Here is a 14,793-nt window from a genome sequence, read left to right as displayed (position 1 = left end):
TCATAAACAACGTCCAGAAATGCCAGCACCTTCTCTGGGCCCGAGCTCATTTTAGATGGACTGAGGTAAAGTGGAAAACTGTCCTGTGACCGGGTGAATCAAAATTGTAAAGAATTTTTGGGAAACACAGACACCGTGTCCTCCAAGCTAAAGAGAGGGACCTTGCAGCTTATCATCAGTACACAGTCCAAAAGCCAGCATTCGTGATGGTATGGGGGTGCATTAGCGCACATGGCATGGGTGTCTTGCACATCTGTGAAGGCACCATTAATTCTGAACAATATATACAGGTTTTGGAGCAACATATGCTGCCATCCAGACAACGTCTTTTCAGGGAAGGCCTTGCTTATTTCAGCAAGACAATGCCAAACCACATCCTGTTGTTTGGGCCATAATTTTGTTTAATTCAAAATTACACTCCTTTTCTCAAAATGTTCTCTTCAGTAGTGTGGTAATAACAAAGGGCCCTAAAGCCTGAATACAATGCAGGGAATGCATTTTGTAAATACATCATACTGTCTGGTTACCAAAACATTTCTCAATGAGAATCCATGACATACAATATCACCAACTGTATTCGGTCAGGTCCTACCAAGGACTATTTTCACTGAACACATAATTGGAAACAATTTAGCATAGACAGCAGGCAACTACTTTAACGGAGTCCAGTCCATTTCTCAACTTCATTTCCCTTTAGTCTGTATCTACATAATATGTAGGTAATGAAATAAATAGTTTAACAAAATACTGTCAATATTCCTAAACATTTAAATCATCAACAACTTCGCAACAATTAAATGTAATTGTGAAACAGAAAAAGGTCACAACTTCAGTGTCCATGTTAGCGTATGTTACCAATCAGCCATGCTTGGTGTTAAGGTTCTCATTTGTTGACTGTAGGGAAGCTAGACAACAGCCTACTTCAGAAAGGCCTTGAAAATACTCATCATAATGACACTGGTCCATTACGCCCATTATCATCCTAACTCTCTAACATATAGCTTTACTGAGTCTTTTATCTACTTGGTATTTTATCTGTTAGGACTGAAAGTTCCACTACATGGTAGAGGTTCCACCATCACAAACCAGAAGAAATCCCTGCATTTACCAGATGGTCAGGACCCGACAGTCCTGCGCTTGAGCCAGTGTTTCCAAGTCAACAACCAGACGGATTGCCTATTTGCTTGGTTCTGCCAACTTGCCCCGTCGGAGCCAGTCTTTCCAGGGGGACTGGGGCTTGTCCTGCAGAGACTCTGGGGTCCAGGTAGCGGGGGAAGTGGAGGGCCAGCGGGCCCTAGTGGAGGAAACTGTGCTGGGTCTTTTCCAGAAAAACTTGGCATTGGAAACAGAATTCCTATGGACTTGCTGTATCTGCTCTGACTGCTGCTGGGTCTTCAGCTGCTGATTGATGATTATCTGGATGTCATCCTGAAACAGCATCAAAATAACTGAACATTATTGTTGGTGACCAGTAGGATAAGACTTAAAACACAAAGCTCAAGAAAGCAATCTAATTATCGCTTAGCATTATCAATAACAACAGGTCCAAATGACTGTGGTTGAAGCTAACTGTACTAACTTTCCATCTAATAAACAACAGCAACACAGCAGGTAGTGTTGCAGTGTATTAAAATGACCACTAGAGGGAAGCCATCACCAAGGAAATGGCCTGCTGGCACTGGTCATGACTCAGCACCGTACTGGAGCAGCAGGAGCAGCAGAATCAGCAGAACACGGACTCATCCTTGGCCACCTGTCGTTCAGAATGATGCCTCCAAACATAGTGGACTGTTTAAAATTTGACTTAGCCTTGTCCCTGACCGCTAACTGGGGACACATGTAATATTAGTATCACGACTCTTCACCAGGGTTTAAATAACATTTAACTCTTAGAGGTTCCCTACATATAACAGGCTTCACTGACAGGGCTACCTACTTTTTCCAGATCTCATAAAAGAGCCCTCATTTGTTATGTTTGTGTGCCTATCAGGAAACAGAGTAAACGAGAGGGGAGAGAGAGCCAGAGATCCAGAGCAAGTGAAAGACCAACTGACCTGCCAGGCCTCTAGTTCCTGAGACAGTTCCAGCTTCCGTTGGATAGCCTCCAGCAGCTGGTTGTTCAGATACATCATGTCATTCTTACTCCTCATTAGTTCGGCTTCCATCAAATTCTTTCTACCATGATGAAACAGTGGACAAACATATGCTAGGTCAGTGTGACATCTTTGTAGATTCATAACGAATGCAAAAGTCCATGAAAGACTTCATTCAACATGACAACCCCATTGTGGGCTATAATGCATGTTACCATTACACATAGATGACATTAACTATTTACACATTCAACATGCCACTGATAAGTGAATGACAAAACCAAAATAAATGATTAGTTGATGACAGCAGAAAATGACATCTTTAAGGCAAAACCACACTCACTTAGCTATGGCTTCATCTCGGTCTCTGATTGCCTGTTTGGCTTCATCTGTATCCTGACTGTTTTCCAGCCTCAACTTCAGTTCAGCGTTTTCCTTCTGGAGCTGGGAGATCTGAAGGGACACGACAGAACATTGGGAAATCATGGTCAGGATCCCCTTATTAGCAAGGCCATTGTCTTGCATTAAACTCCTGCTGTATCAAGAACTGAAATGACCACAAGGTGGCCCACAAACCTAAACATAGATACATTTCTGTAACCACATTTCCTGGGTCTCTGGTACACAGTATATGTACCCTGGCTAATAAGGATTATATGACATTAAAGGGTATTGCCTTTAGCCTGAGGTGTTCCACTGACCTGCCACCATGACAGAACAATCAAGACAGGTGGGGGTTGTTATTGAGCAGTTGCTCCTGGTATTTACTGGCCATTTAGAGCTGTAACCTGACTATCAGTGAACTGAAGAACCCTTATTTTATTTCCAGCCTCTAGAGGCACACACACATAGACCAGTAACACAGAAACCCATTTTATTGACACCTGATCTATGTGTCAACATCTTTGTCTCCCGTGGGATGAATCAGCCTCTGTTGTCAGGACCAGTGATCTGCGTGGGAACTCAAGCACTATGCATGATCTTTAGTCTGTGAGGCATTCAGCATACCCAACCTGCTCTCTCAGAACTCACATCCTATCCAGAGCCATGTAACAACTAGGCCTCAGAGAGATCCCTGAGCAATGACACAATAGCACATTACAGGTGAGTCAGTCTCTGTTTTGGTCCTTCTGTAAGTGCAAATGTAAATTAAATGAGGTCAACATATTGTTAGCATCTTGTATTGGCTGAACTAGTTTTCAGTGTCTCACTTGATGGCTGTGGATGTCGTTGGCAAGGTTCTGAGCCACACTCTTCAGCTGGACCAGCATAGCCTGCAGGTCATCTTCCTCTATAACCTTTGACCCCTCAGAATGTTTTACTTCCAGGGTCAGGGGTTGCAGTAGTTCCAGGATGTAATGAACTTCCTGGGTCATCTTTTGGAGAGACAGATTTAGAGATGAATATTAAACCAAACAATATGCTATTAATTTGTTTTTTGGGAAAATTACAAAAAAAAAGAAACAGGCCTATACCCGATATTAAGTGAAATACTGTACTGATGCAAGGGGGAAAAAAACAATGAGAGTGTAATGCATTTAAAATGACCGAAGTCAGTTAAGAGTGGCCAAAACAATGTTAAGTGTGTAGAGTTTCTATAGTATGCATCACTTGTTTTGTACATTTACAGTGTTGTGCAGTGTACAAAAATCAAGTGCAATATAGAGCACATTTGTATTACGGGGCGGATTTAATGATGGCCTCGTAAAACTGAATCACATTTTCAGAGACTTTTCTCAACTGAAGGGGAGAGAGGGTCAACCACAATCTCCACAGTTTCACAGTCTCTTAAGTTCCTGGTTGTTGCCACTGCTGCAGGTCACCAGGCAGTCAACCATGCAACTATAATCAACCTGAGTAGTTTGACAGATGTGTCAGGCAGTACGGTCGTTGGTGTAGAGTGTAAAACCCCGGCGAGTCTGAAAGACATTTTAACCCTGCTGAAAACTGAGCTGAAGTCCATAAACAATATTCTTGATGGTCTTTAGACGTGTTATGGGTTATTCTCTTAGTGTCTGTTGATAGTGACTGATCCAAGATTGGATGTACAATCAACTGATTATTCACTATTGTGTGGCATTGACGTCATTTGGTGGACACTGCAATTCTCTAGCAGCTGCCAAAGCCATTGCCGTTTTTTGTTTTGGCTTCATTCCTACAAGACTCTCAGGCTGTTTACAGAAAATGTTATACTGTCTGATTAAGATATGAAGGACCTGTCTCCAAAACACCGTTTAGAAATGTTCTCTGCTTCTCTGTTGTTGCAGTCTACCAGTTGGAACGTCAGCTGGTTGATTTATTTGACTTCACCAATGACAGCTTTCCTTTTTGTTCACCTGAAAGTTCCTATGACAAAGACTATGGTGTGTTTATAATGTGAATCAGTAGCTCAGGTCCACTGGTTGATGTTGTTCCACCTATAGTACAGTGGCTTTTATTTCCGATCTGAGATTTCCAGTGTCAACGTGACCCCTGAGTAAGAATGAAGAACTAAAAGTAAAAGTGAGTTAACAGTCATGAAATAGTTGGGGGATCCCCATTGTACTGATTCTGACTCTACATAGACCAACATGATATCGGAGAAAGGAATTTTTACAGGTCTGCGTTTTTTTTATTTTATATACCTTATAATTGTCATAGGAAAAACCTCTAACCCAAAACTGTCAGAATGTGTGTTTTCTCTGACAGCTGGAATTGGAAAGATCCCTCTAGCTAAGGTGGTTTAACCAAACAGGAAATGTATGCTAGTGAATTACTCATGGGTGCACTAAAACATCAATGTTTCCTGGTATGGAACAAAACAAAGCAAAAAAAAAAAAAAAAGACAATCAGTTTTCAAGCATTGAAGGTTCCTAGCAGCACAGTGATTGTAATATGGAATATTAATATAATATGGAAGTTTGGAACCAAGAATCTTTCTAGGGCTGGCCATAAACAATGTAACTGGACAAGAATGACTTTGGTCTGGGAGGTGACCAAGAACCCATTGGCCACTCTAACAGCTTCAGAGTTTCTGTGTAGACATGAAAGAACCAAAGGACACCCCTCAACTACATTAATCAGGCCTCTCAATGGCAAGATGGAAGCCACTCCTGAGTAAAAGGGATATAACACGTTACCAGGAGTTGGCTAAACAGCACTCAAAAGATTCTGAGAGCATGAGGAAAATGATCCTCTGCCGCTCAGAATCTGGCTAATACCATCCCTAAGGTAAAGCATGACGGTAGGAGCATCATGGTATGGGGATGCTTCTCAGTGGCTTCTTTTTTTTTTTTTTTTAAGTATAAATGCAGTCTATAACACAACAAAATGGCCAGAATGTGAAGGGGTCTGAATACTTTCTGAAGCAATAAGCACATGTAATGTCTCTAAACAACCCAACAACCAGTCAAATATATTTTATTTGATGGCCAATAGCTGATGAAATGGAGCAGGCAAGACATCGCTTGTGTGTCTACACAGGTCTGCGTGATAAGATATACTGAAATACGGTTTCATCTGCGTAACGAAAGTGGTGTCAACACTGCATAACAGCCCAGAGAACCAGGCTCAGTGGAATTTACATGTGCGTGAATTCAGACCGGAGTTCTGAGACAAGGGCAAAGCAGGATGAGAAAACAGTTTAAGTGATACATGTGGATGATTATGACTGGAATAGAGAGAACACAGCATTGCTTTTGCCTTGACATGCTCATATACAGTGGGTCTCAAAGACCTGATATGGTAGTGTAGTTTACTGTTGGGACGTTCTGAAGCATTTATTCTGTAGTGTTGCTTGTGCATGACTAAAATACACTATTGTGTGTTGCTTGTGCATGAAACTACAAACCCAAATTAATCTCTGAAATAAAACATTGATCAAAACAACCATCTGGTTGTGGCTTCAACACTGAAAGCAAAGGAAAACATGTTCAAGGTCTAACAAGCTAAAAAAGCTCTAGGAACAAACGATGTCCCTTTAAACATGGCTTCCTATGTTCTGTAGTGGTACCTGTTCTCTGTCCGGGCCCAGGGTGTCCAGACTGCTCTCCAGCTCAGATAGTAGGGACGCGTTTCCATAGCTACACCTGTGCTGCAGGGAGATCTCCTCCTGCAACTCCTCTACCTGGACCTGAAGCTGCTGGGAATGCCCCCTTGCAGCTGCAGCCTCCTGCCATGCCTCCGCCAGCTAGACACACACACAGACAGGCAGGCAGGCAGACGCACACAGACACACACAGACACACACAAAGACATAAAACATACAGAAGGAAACACACAGAGTAACACAAAGGTCTGTGCTGTGACAGATAAAATCATAAATACATTTAACAATAACACTGACAATTCACCACATACAAACAAAATGGCACCATCGTGATTGGAGAATAAAAAAAATTCAACAGTGTGGGTACCTGTTGGCTGCCCTGCTGGTTATGCTGCTCCTGAAGAGCTAACCGGGCGTGTAGAGTGGCCAGGCTGTCCCGTAGGTCAGCGTTGTCCTTACACACGCTCTTTAGTCGCTCCTCAAGAGCCTGCTCTTTCTGGGACAGACGCAGCACCTGTGAACAAGGGCAGAGGGATGAAGTCTGTGTGTGTGTTTGTGTTTGTCTCTGTCCACAATAAGCTCTTCAAAGCGAGAGTGGGGACAGTTGTGAGACATAATGGAACGCGACTTTTAAGTCTTTGTGTTAAACATAAACTCAGCCTGACTAATACAACAGTCCAAATGAAGTCATCAGGCACTCTGACCTCACAGTTGTCCTCAATGCCCATGATGAGAACGGACTGCTGGAGAGATCATGGGAGGATCTTAGCCAAGCTAAGAATGAAGACTGTCCCAGCCATCCACTTCACTGCGCTACGCATCACAAGGAAACAGAGGCACAAAACTTTTGTCGCTCTCTTGCAGAAAAACTAGAGAACATTGCGACTCTCCTGAGTGTGCAGGGTTTGATAGATGTCCCACCCTGGTACACCACTCTGAGTCAGCAGCCAGCTCCATTAGCTACAGCCGCAAGAAACACAAGAACTGGTAAGGTGAACACTCCAGTAACTTGACAGTATCACGAACGCACCTCAAGCCATACTCAACAATGTCACTTTGAAAGCTAATGGCAACAGCAGGGGCAGGGGGCCTACTTCCAAATGAGCACAGGATCTCCAAAGCCCAGACAAACATGATATGCAACATGAACGCCCCCATGGCACAAGAGGTAGCTCTCATTCTCCACTCAAAAAGTCCAGAGGTAGGGAGAACATCTTGAGGCCCTGTAAAACCAGTAAAGTCCAGCTCTGCCTGCCATCCACAGCCTCCATGAACTGCCCATGTTTTCTGAGGTCTGCAATCAGGTAAGGGAAGAGTGACAAGACTCATGGACCGGAGTCCTTCCATGCTAACACCCTGAAGTGGGAGCAGTTCACCTGTTTATCTATGAGATAGGTGGGTAAGACAACACCCACATCAAAAGAGGGATGAAAACATTAGGAGGCCAAAGATCAATTCTTCTCAGACTCCTTGAAGACTTATTACTAGAGTCTAAGATTAGCATCAGAAGAAAACAAAGCATGGTGGACATGATCTTCCTATCCTGCATACCAACTAAAATAATTGTTCAGTGAGCAGAAGGAAGTCCTGTTCATGGCCTTTGAAGACCGTTCCAAATCCAAATTACAGTTGGAGAGTGTGTCTGTGTGTGTGTGTGTGTCTGTGTGAGAGCATGTGCAGTCTACCTGCTCCCTCAGTGCACTGAACACTTCCTCATCCTCTGGTCTGTTGTTGTGGCCTCGCTGTTGGAGCTCCTGTTTTAGAGTTTGCAGCTCCCCTGTCATCACTCTTTCCACCTCCATGGCCTAGAGCACAACAAGACAGACAGACAGCAGAGACAGGCGGGAGGTATTAGATATACAGAGGCAGGGAGATCAAGCACTGACAGACAGACAGGTAGATAAAGAGACCAGAGACTGGAGGTCCATTAGATATATGGACAGACAGGGAGACCAGAGACCGGAGGTCCATTAGATATATGGTTAGACAGGGAGACTAGAGGTCCAGTACATATATGGAAAGAAAACCAGGAAGACCAGAGACTGGAGGTCCAGTAGATATATGGATGAGAGAGAGGGAGACCAGAGTGGTTTATGGGAGCAATGCTGCAAATGGAAAACTTACTTTACAGAACACAGTCAGAGAAATGTTTTTTGTCAATAACACATTATCTTATTACTATTTCATCGTTAGGTACGCAAATGATTGACATATAGCCTAAAGCGACTTCAGGAGAAAAGTAAAAGTTGTCTTCCTAATTAAAAAGATGATACACCATAGATTCCAATAAAGAACTTACTTCATAGGCTCGTTCAAAAACTGTGTAATAACGAAACAAAAACAAAAAACTCCCAAAAACAAAAGCCAGAGAGACGGGAATGCATTGGCATGGTGCCAGTTCTCTGTCCTCCTAACCCCCACCACCAAACATACACACACACCCACCCATGGTCCCCTGAGTCAGCAGTGTGGCTGGCTCCTGTCAGCTCCCATCACACACGCACACACACACGATGAAAGGACCACAGCAGACGGAGTGGCTGGGGCATCTTGGTCTTGGCAGTGACATCAACATGCCACGTTAGGCACACACAGAGCATTGTGGGAAATATGGGGGTGTGCCTGGGGGAGGGGGTCAACGAACACCGATGGACAGAAAGACAAAAACCGGAAGGCACGTACGACACACTGCAGGCGGTCCGCTGGGCATCCATAAGGGGATCCACAAGTCATTAGCGATTTCAACACGCGAAAACCCAAGCCTCCTCTGCTGGGACTCGAGCCTCAGCAATTCTAAACAGCAGTTGACCTCCAGAGGACCTCTCAGGCAGCATTCAATTCCCCTGAGATGGGTCATTAGACAGCTTTGGCAAAAAAAAAAAAAAAAAGAGCAAACCCTTAAAAGAAAGAATGTATAGATCTAGAGCTTTTTCGATGATAGATCTTATAGCACATCCGTTTCTACGTGGTGTGGTGGTGTCCGTGTCAAAGGTCACACCAGGGGGCCTCAAACTGTGTCTAATTCCTCAGAAACAGAAATCGGGAGTGAGCGTTGTAACAGGTGCAATTGCCATGGAAATCAACAGACATCCTGTTGGCCATATCCTAAAGAACGGTCAGGGGGTTTCAGTTTACACAGTCATTTTAATGGCGTCAAAATATCAAGTTAAAAGTCTTAGCTCAAACCTTTGAGGTTTAATATATTTGGTTCCTGTGTAAGTGCTATAATCTACTACACTGTTAAGGAAAATATTAACTCTTCCTGTTTCATACATTGTTTATTGGATTCCCTGAGCATTGGTTTATTTCTCTGTGGTGAAAGAGTAAATTATTTTCTTCTTTCCTGTTAGTTAGATTGACCAATATAGTCATTTCCAGGAAAGCATTGCCCGACAGAGAGATATGCAACATGTTTTATCAACCAATTTTCAGCTTATCAAACTGTTAGCACATTCCCTCCTCCAATACCAGGACTACTTATTTCCTTGAGTTGAACGTCCACAGAAAAACATCTTCATGAAGCACACTACAACCAACTAAAGGTTACATGTTTTCACAGATAAATCATAAATAGACCAAAGAGATGGTGAGGCCAACATCAAGATGAACAAAGTTAATAAATCCACACTAATTTGTATGGTCACGTTCAGAATTACTGACAGGATGGTTTCAAACGAAACCACTGTCACACATTGACACGGTCACGCAATCACATGTTTAAAAACTACTCTTTACTAAACACAAGCATCTCTAAAAATCTAAATTTCCCCAGCCAAATCCATAACAACAGTAAGAATACATAGCGGTCTCTAAATATTTAGTAGCGGAAATGGACGTCTGTTTAGAATGAAACCCGAGATTGTTGGTGGATATTTGTGTAAAGGGATTTTGCAAAGCACATAACCATGAGATCTACTGTCTGTAGTGAACGTAAACAGTTATTAGAATACAGATTACAGAATACAGAGTAATACCTGGTGGTCAGTGTGATGGATCTAAACTTCACACTGCTAAGCAGACTGCCGTAAACGCCCTCCCTCCCCTACATTCCTGCCATGCTCTGTCTAAGCTCTTACACTACAGTTGGACCCACCGGACTGGTACCACAGAACCTCTTCAACTAGACATACAGTACCGTCTCTTAACTCCTCCATACAGACACACGCAGACAGACTCACACGCTCACTCACCGTGCCCGGCAGTGCAGCACACATGGAAGGACAGGTACCAACACCCCTGTTCCCGATCATGCCCCGTGAGACAACGTCAGTGACCGGACCGTGGCAAACACTCTTCAAACTGCCCCTCTTCACAACAACAACTTTTGACACGCTACTCCCTAGCTGTTCTTTCACTTGTACATTTCCAGAGAACTCAGAGTCATCCATGGTGGAAGTCAGCCAGCAGAAGGAACCCTTGTCTGCATCCTCCTCCTCCAAGGCTCAGATAGAGAGATAGCTCGTTAATAGACCTCTTCCTGCTATTTTTTTTTATCTAAGGGAGACTGTGAGCAATGCATAGAAGAGGTTTAGTTAATCATTTCTGAAGTAAGAATCACAGTTCCACTATCTGACCTGAAGACTACTGAGGAGTCTGTGTCCTGGACGGAGTTAGCTATTCAACTGTGAACGCTTACAAAAAACAACAGAAACCAGGTGGTTAGTCATGTGTTTACGTCACAATCATAACTTTCAGCACTATAAAACCACAACCTTGTTGTAATCGAGCACAGCACTAATACCCAGCTCAAGGTCGTTAGGCTACTAAAAAAAGAGCCTGTTGCTTACAATCACTTCTACAATGCCTACTACTCTGATAAGAAACAATGCAACACCTTTATGATTGCAATGGCAAGGCCCCAGTCTTAGATAATGTTTTTTCACCTTCACCGCATTAAAAGGGATAACCCAGGACCTCACATTTACAAACAAGTGCTCCAGTGCGGGTGTTACATATGAATAGCTCATTGTTAAAATAATGTAAACAAGAGTCACATTAAACATGGTGCACATTAAGCTAGGTGCACAGTGACTACACAAACGGCTGTGGTTTTCCAGTCACATGGTTTCAGTATTTTTTCCATCTCAAAGTAACATAGCTAAGTACAGAAATCATTTATAGAGCTATTCCAATGACGACTGACACCATTCCTCTACCATCTCTAGATATGACTATTTTTCCATTGTCCACTGATGTCACCACGCTTTAAAAAAGGTTGACGTAATTTGAATTGAGTCTTGACAAACATTCTTTTAATTACCACATATACTTATTTACATAATGAAGACATCCACTCCCAGCTGGATATTTGTCTTTAGTTAAAGTATCTTACTGAGATTACCTAATAATGTCAGTAAGATACTTTAACTAAAGACAAATATCCAGCTGGGAGTGGATGTCTTCATTATGTAAATAAGTCTCAGACTTTTTCACTTGATCCTAAACTATTGAGGTGGGTTTTCTTAATCTGAAGATGTTTTTACTACAACGTAAAAGTTATACCATATGTACTCTGTGAATAACCTGTATACTATTACTAACTGTTAGATATATGTGACTTAGCGTCATACAGTAATAGAATCCTTAAAGTGCATTAAGTTTCAGTACTGGCATCAAAACATTAGCCTTCCTTGCCGCCCAGTAGATCCTACGATACATTTTCATTAGGTGTGAAAGGGCGGTAGGTACTCACGGTGCTGAGTTGTTCGTTCAGGTGCTGGATGTGTTCTGAGTGTTCCTCCTGGACCCTGGTCTTGTTCCTCTCAGCATCACACAGGGCTTGGGTAAGTCTGTCCACATGGCCACTCAGATCCCTTATGTCCCTCTCCAGGTCCCCCACCTGGCTTTCCCAACCAGACTGGCAGCCCTCCAGCTTCACCCGCATATCATGCCGGCCTTGCTCCAGTTCCTATTGGGCAACACAGAAGACACACGGGCAAAATCAATGGGTGCCAGTGGGGACCTCTTTATTCAGTCAAAAGGAAATGGTGCGACTAAACCAGTATAATCAGCGAATGAAAACATCTTTGAGTATTCACCGTTATGTTTTTAGATATTAAAACTATTGCATACTTGTGATTTGATCGGTCTGTCACCACCGCCCCAAATCTTTAATGTACCTATAAACATTAAAGAACGCCCAGGATCAAAGTCCAGAAATATATTACACAGTGACATAATCTCAATTAACGACATGTTATGCAAGTTATGTAACATAAAGGATTTATTGTCTCTTGCAAGAGGAAAGGACACACAGAATCCCATAAATAACGTAAACATTTAAAAACGAATTACCACTTAATACAAGGGAAGTAAACATTATCATTAAATTACACAATATACAGGAAAGCTCATACATTTTCGTGCAGCTAATGAATTGATTAGATAGCAGCTCTGTACGTTTATTTTAGAAAAAGAGGTGTGATGAGTGTCAAGTTGGAGAGTCATTTGTTATCAATTCCAGCTACTGATGATTCATACTCTCGAGTACCCCCAACAGTACACATTTTTGTTGTAGCCCTGGACAAGCACACCCAATTCAACTCAATGAGAGCCTGATAATTAGTTGACAAGTTGAATCAGCTGTGCTTGGCTGGGGCTACAATGAAAATGTGTACTGTTGGGGGTACTTGAGCAGTGGTTCCCGTAGTGGCCCCCAGACATTGGAATTGGGGCTTTAAGTGGTGATCAGTGTGTAACAGTCTGAAATGTTCATCCACAAGTCCCACCTTACAGACTAGTAGTTGGCTTAAAATACAAGCGACAATCGATTGTTGCCCTTTGAAACAGACCGCGCAAAAAAATCGTCCTTCCAGAATGACCTACTGCACACCTGAAACTAATTTTGCCTGTGATTGTTATTAGCGGTAATAAATGCGAAACACTGAAGTTACTTTTTAAATACGGTTGTTCTTTGAAGGACCGTGGCAATATGATTGAGGTGATCATGTGACTGTTGTACTTTAATACATCTCGTTGCTGTTATAATTAGTTGCCCATATTAATTGGAAAGCCAGTGATTAGTAGAGGGAGGAGGACGCTTTAATGTCATATACAAACAACAGAGCGTTTCAGAAATCAGAGACAATGCGCACTGTGTATCATAACGTTGGTCTTTGTTCAGTAGTGAAGCTCAAACTCCGCAGATTCTAGAACCATCTTTCGTGGCATTTTAGGGAATATTAAAAGTTTAAAAATCCTTAATTCTTTCTACACGCGGAATTACGTTTTTTAAATTTGCGTGGAAACTTGCTGATGTTTTATTTACTGACGAAACACTTCCATATTCTATAGTGCTTCCATATTTCATGTCAACAGTAACTTTTAACAATGACTTTCACGTCCAGCAATGCTTTTAAAATAAGTCAAAACAAAAACTATTGATGTCGGGTATGATCAACGTGCCAAAGAAGTGAAGTTATTAGGTAAAACAACAATAACCCACAATTATTTCATCACATTTGTAGTCGAACTGTTTGAATGAGAACGTTCAAGAATGCGTCCCGTCAAGCTCTATGATATGTGCTTAGAAATAATGTTGTAAAATAAAAAATAGCACTGGCTATACCATTCACTGCAGAACCCAACAACCTGACTAACTTGATCTTTTCGCAAGTGAAACCAGAAACGTGTTTTTTTCTCACAACTCTTACCTCAAGTTTGCCAGCATACTGTTCATGAAGTTTTTCGCTCTGTTCCTTCAACTGACGATTTTCCAAAAGCAATGCCTTCCCCAACTGCGCGGCCAAAAGGACGTCTTCCTCCTTTTGTTTCAAAACTGCTAAAAGTTCATTGGGGTCTTGATAATCAGCTATTTCTTCCGAATCATACTCAAAATAAAACGCATCCCCCAGTTCCAGCTTCCTCCATTCACTTAATCGATCCATCAGTTGGTTTTAGAAAAATAACCTTTAATATATATTTTTAATCATTAATATAATGTGAGGCGTTTATCTAACATCACTCCTTCATTTTAATACATTTACCAAATGCCTAAGGTTCTGTTCGATACCACAGCCTACAAGCGAATGAACCTGTTGTTTGATGAACCCGCCTCTCAAGACTGATGTGAGTAAAAGTAGGCTGGCCCTTGTTGACATTCAGCCTGCAGGTGACTATGGACCTCAGAGAATACGTTGCACAATACACCTCTGCGTCGCTGTGCAACAGTATCCGCCCCGAAGTCGTTTTACCAAACTGAACATATATTTGACACTTAAAATCACTTACTGTGCCCTGCAATGTTTATGTGCTACTTTCATTTTATCTGCATCCAAATTTAGAAAATGGTTGATGAGATGGATATAAAATTGACCTATAACTGTGCAAGATTAGCCTGTTAATACTGTATCATTGTTGTTTTTTATCCATGGACTTGATTTGTTGGTCATTTTTACTCTCAGAGGTGGTCTGCATCACATGTTGCATTGGCTGCTTTGCAATCACATAAATCAGCATTATGCAAATGACAGAGCTTGTATATACTGTCATAGACTGATGTATAGTGTTACTTTTGCGCTATAGTAGCAGCAGGCATCATTCAAGTGGCTGTTATAAGATAGCTGTAGAGGAGTACAACATCCATGTCTATCTGTCATCTATATACTACATTTCTTTGTAAACCTTCCCTTTACTTCTTCATGATGCCTGTCTCAGTCATATAGTCGTTCACAC

General features: G+C 42.1%; 1 protein-coding gene across 3 annotated transcripts; it reads right to left on the bottom strand.

Annotated features, from left to right (window-relative positions):
- Positions 1–293: 293 nt before the first annotated feature.
- On the bottom strand, positions 294–14,167 carry si:ch211-235m3.5 (BICD family-like cargo adapter 1). Of its 3 annotated transcripts, XM_010903836.4 has the most exons (10): positions 13,773–13,857; positions 12,193–12,239; positions 11,813–12,028; positions 7,806–7,925; positions 6,488–6,634; positions 6,085–6,261; positions 3,305–3,469; positions 2,437–2,546; positions 2,055–2,175; positions 294–1,428 (listed from the first exon to the last, which is right to left on the bottom strand). In XM_010903836.4, exons 3-10 carry the CDS (start codon positions 12,002–12,004, stop codon positions 1,177–1,179), a joined length of 1,284 nt encoding a protein of 427 aa, XP_010902138.2. In that variant the 5' UTR covers positions 12,005–12,028; positions 12,193–12,239; positions 13,773–13,857; the 3' UTR covers positions 294–1,176. The 3 variants fall into 3 exon arrangements, with proteins under 3 accessions (XP_010902138.2, XP_010901991.2, XP_010902066.2); XM_010903689.4 differs by lacking the exon at positions 12,193–12,239 and having other exon boundaries at positions 13,773–14,167; XM_010903764.4 differs by lacking the exons at positions 11,813–12,028; positions 12,193–12,239; positions 13,773–13,857 and adding an exon at positions 10,311–10,737.
- Between the last annotated feature and the right edge of the window lie 626 nt (positions 14,168–14,793).

Source organism: Esox lucius, chromosome 1 (assembly GCF_011004845.1).
Source record: "Esox lucius isolate fEsoLuc1 chromosome 1, fEsoLuc1.pri, whole genome shotgun sequence".
Classification (NCBI taxonomy): Eukaryota; Metazoa; Chordata; class Actinopteri; order Esociformes; family Esocidae; genus Esox; species Esox lucius.
This window is presented reverse-complemented; position numbering and strand designations above follow the sequence as displayed.

Coding starts and splice junctions, on each gene's coding strand:
- si:ch211-235m3.5 (XM_010903689.4), bottom strand. CDS start 14,006: ATGGATCGATTAAGTGAATGGAGGAAGCTGGAACTGGGGGATGCGTTT. Junction 6,635..7,805: donor TCAGTGCACTGAGGGAGCAG/GTAGACTGCACA, acceptor CCTTGTTCACAG/GTGCTGCGTCTGTCCCAGAA. Junction 6,262..6,487: donor ACCAGCAGGGCAGCCAACAG/GTACCCACACTG, acceptor GTGTGTGTCTAG/CTGGCGGAGGCATGGCAGGA.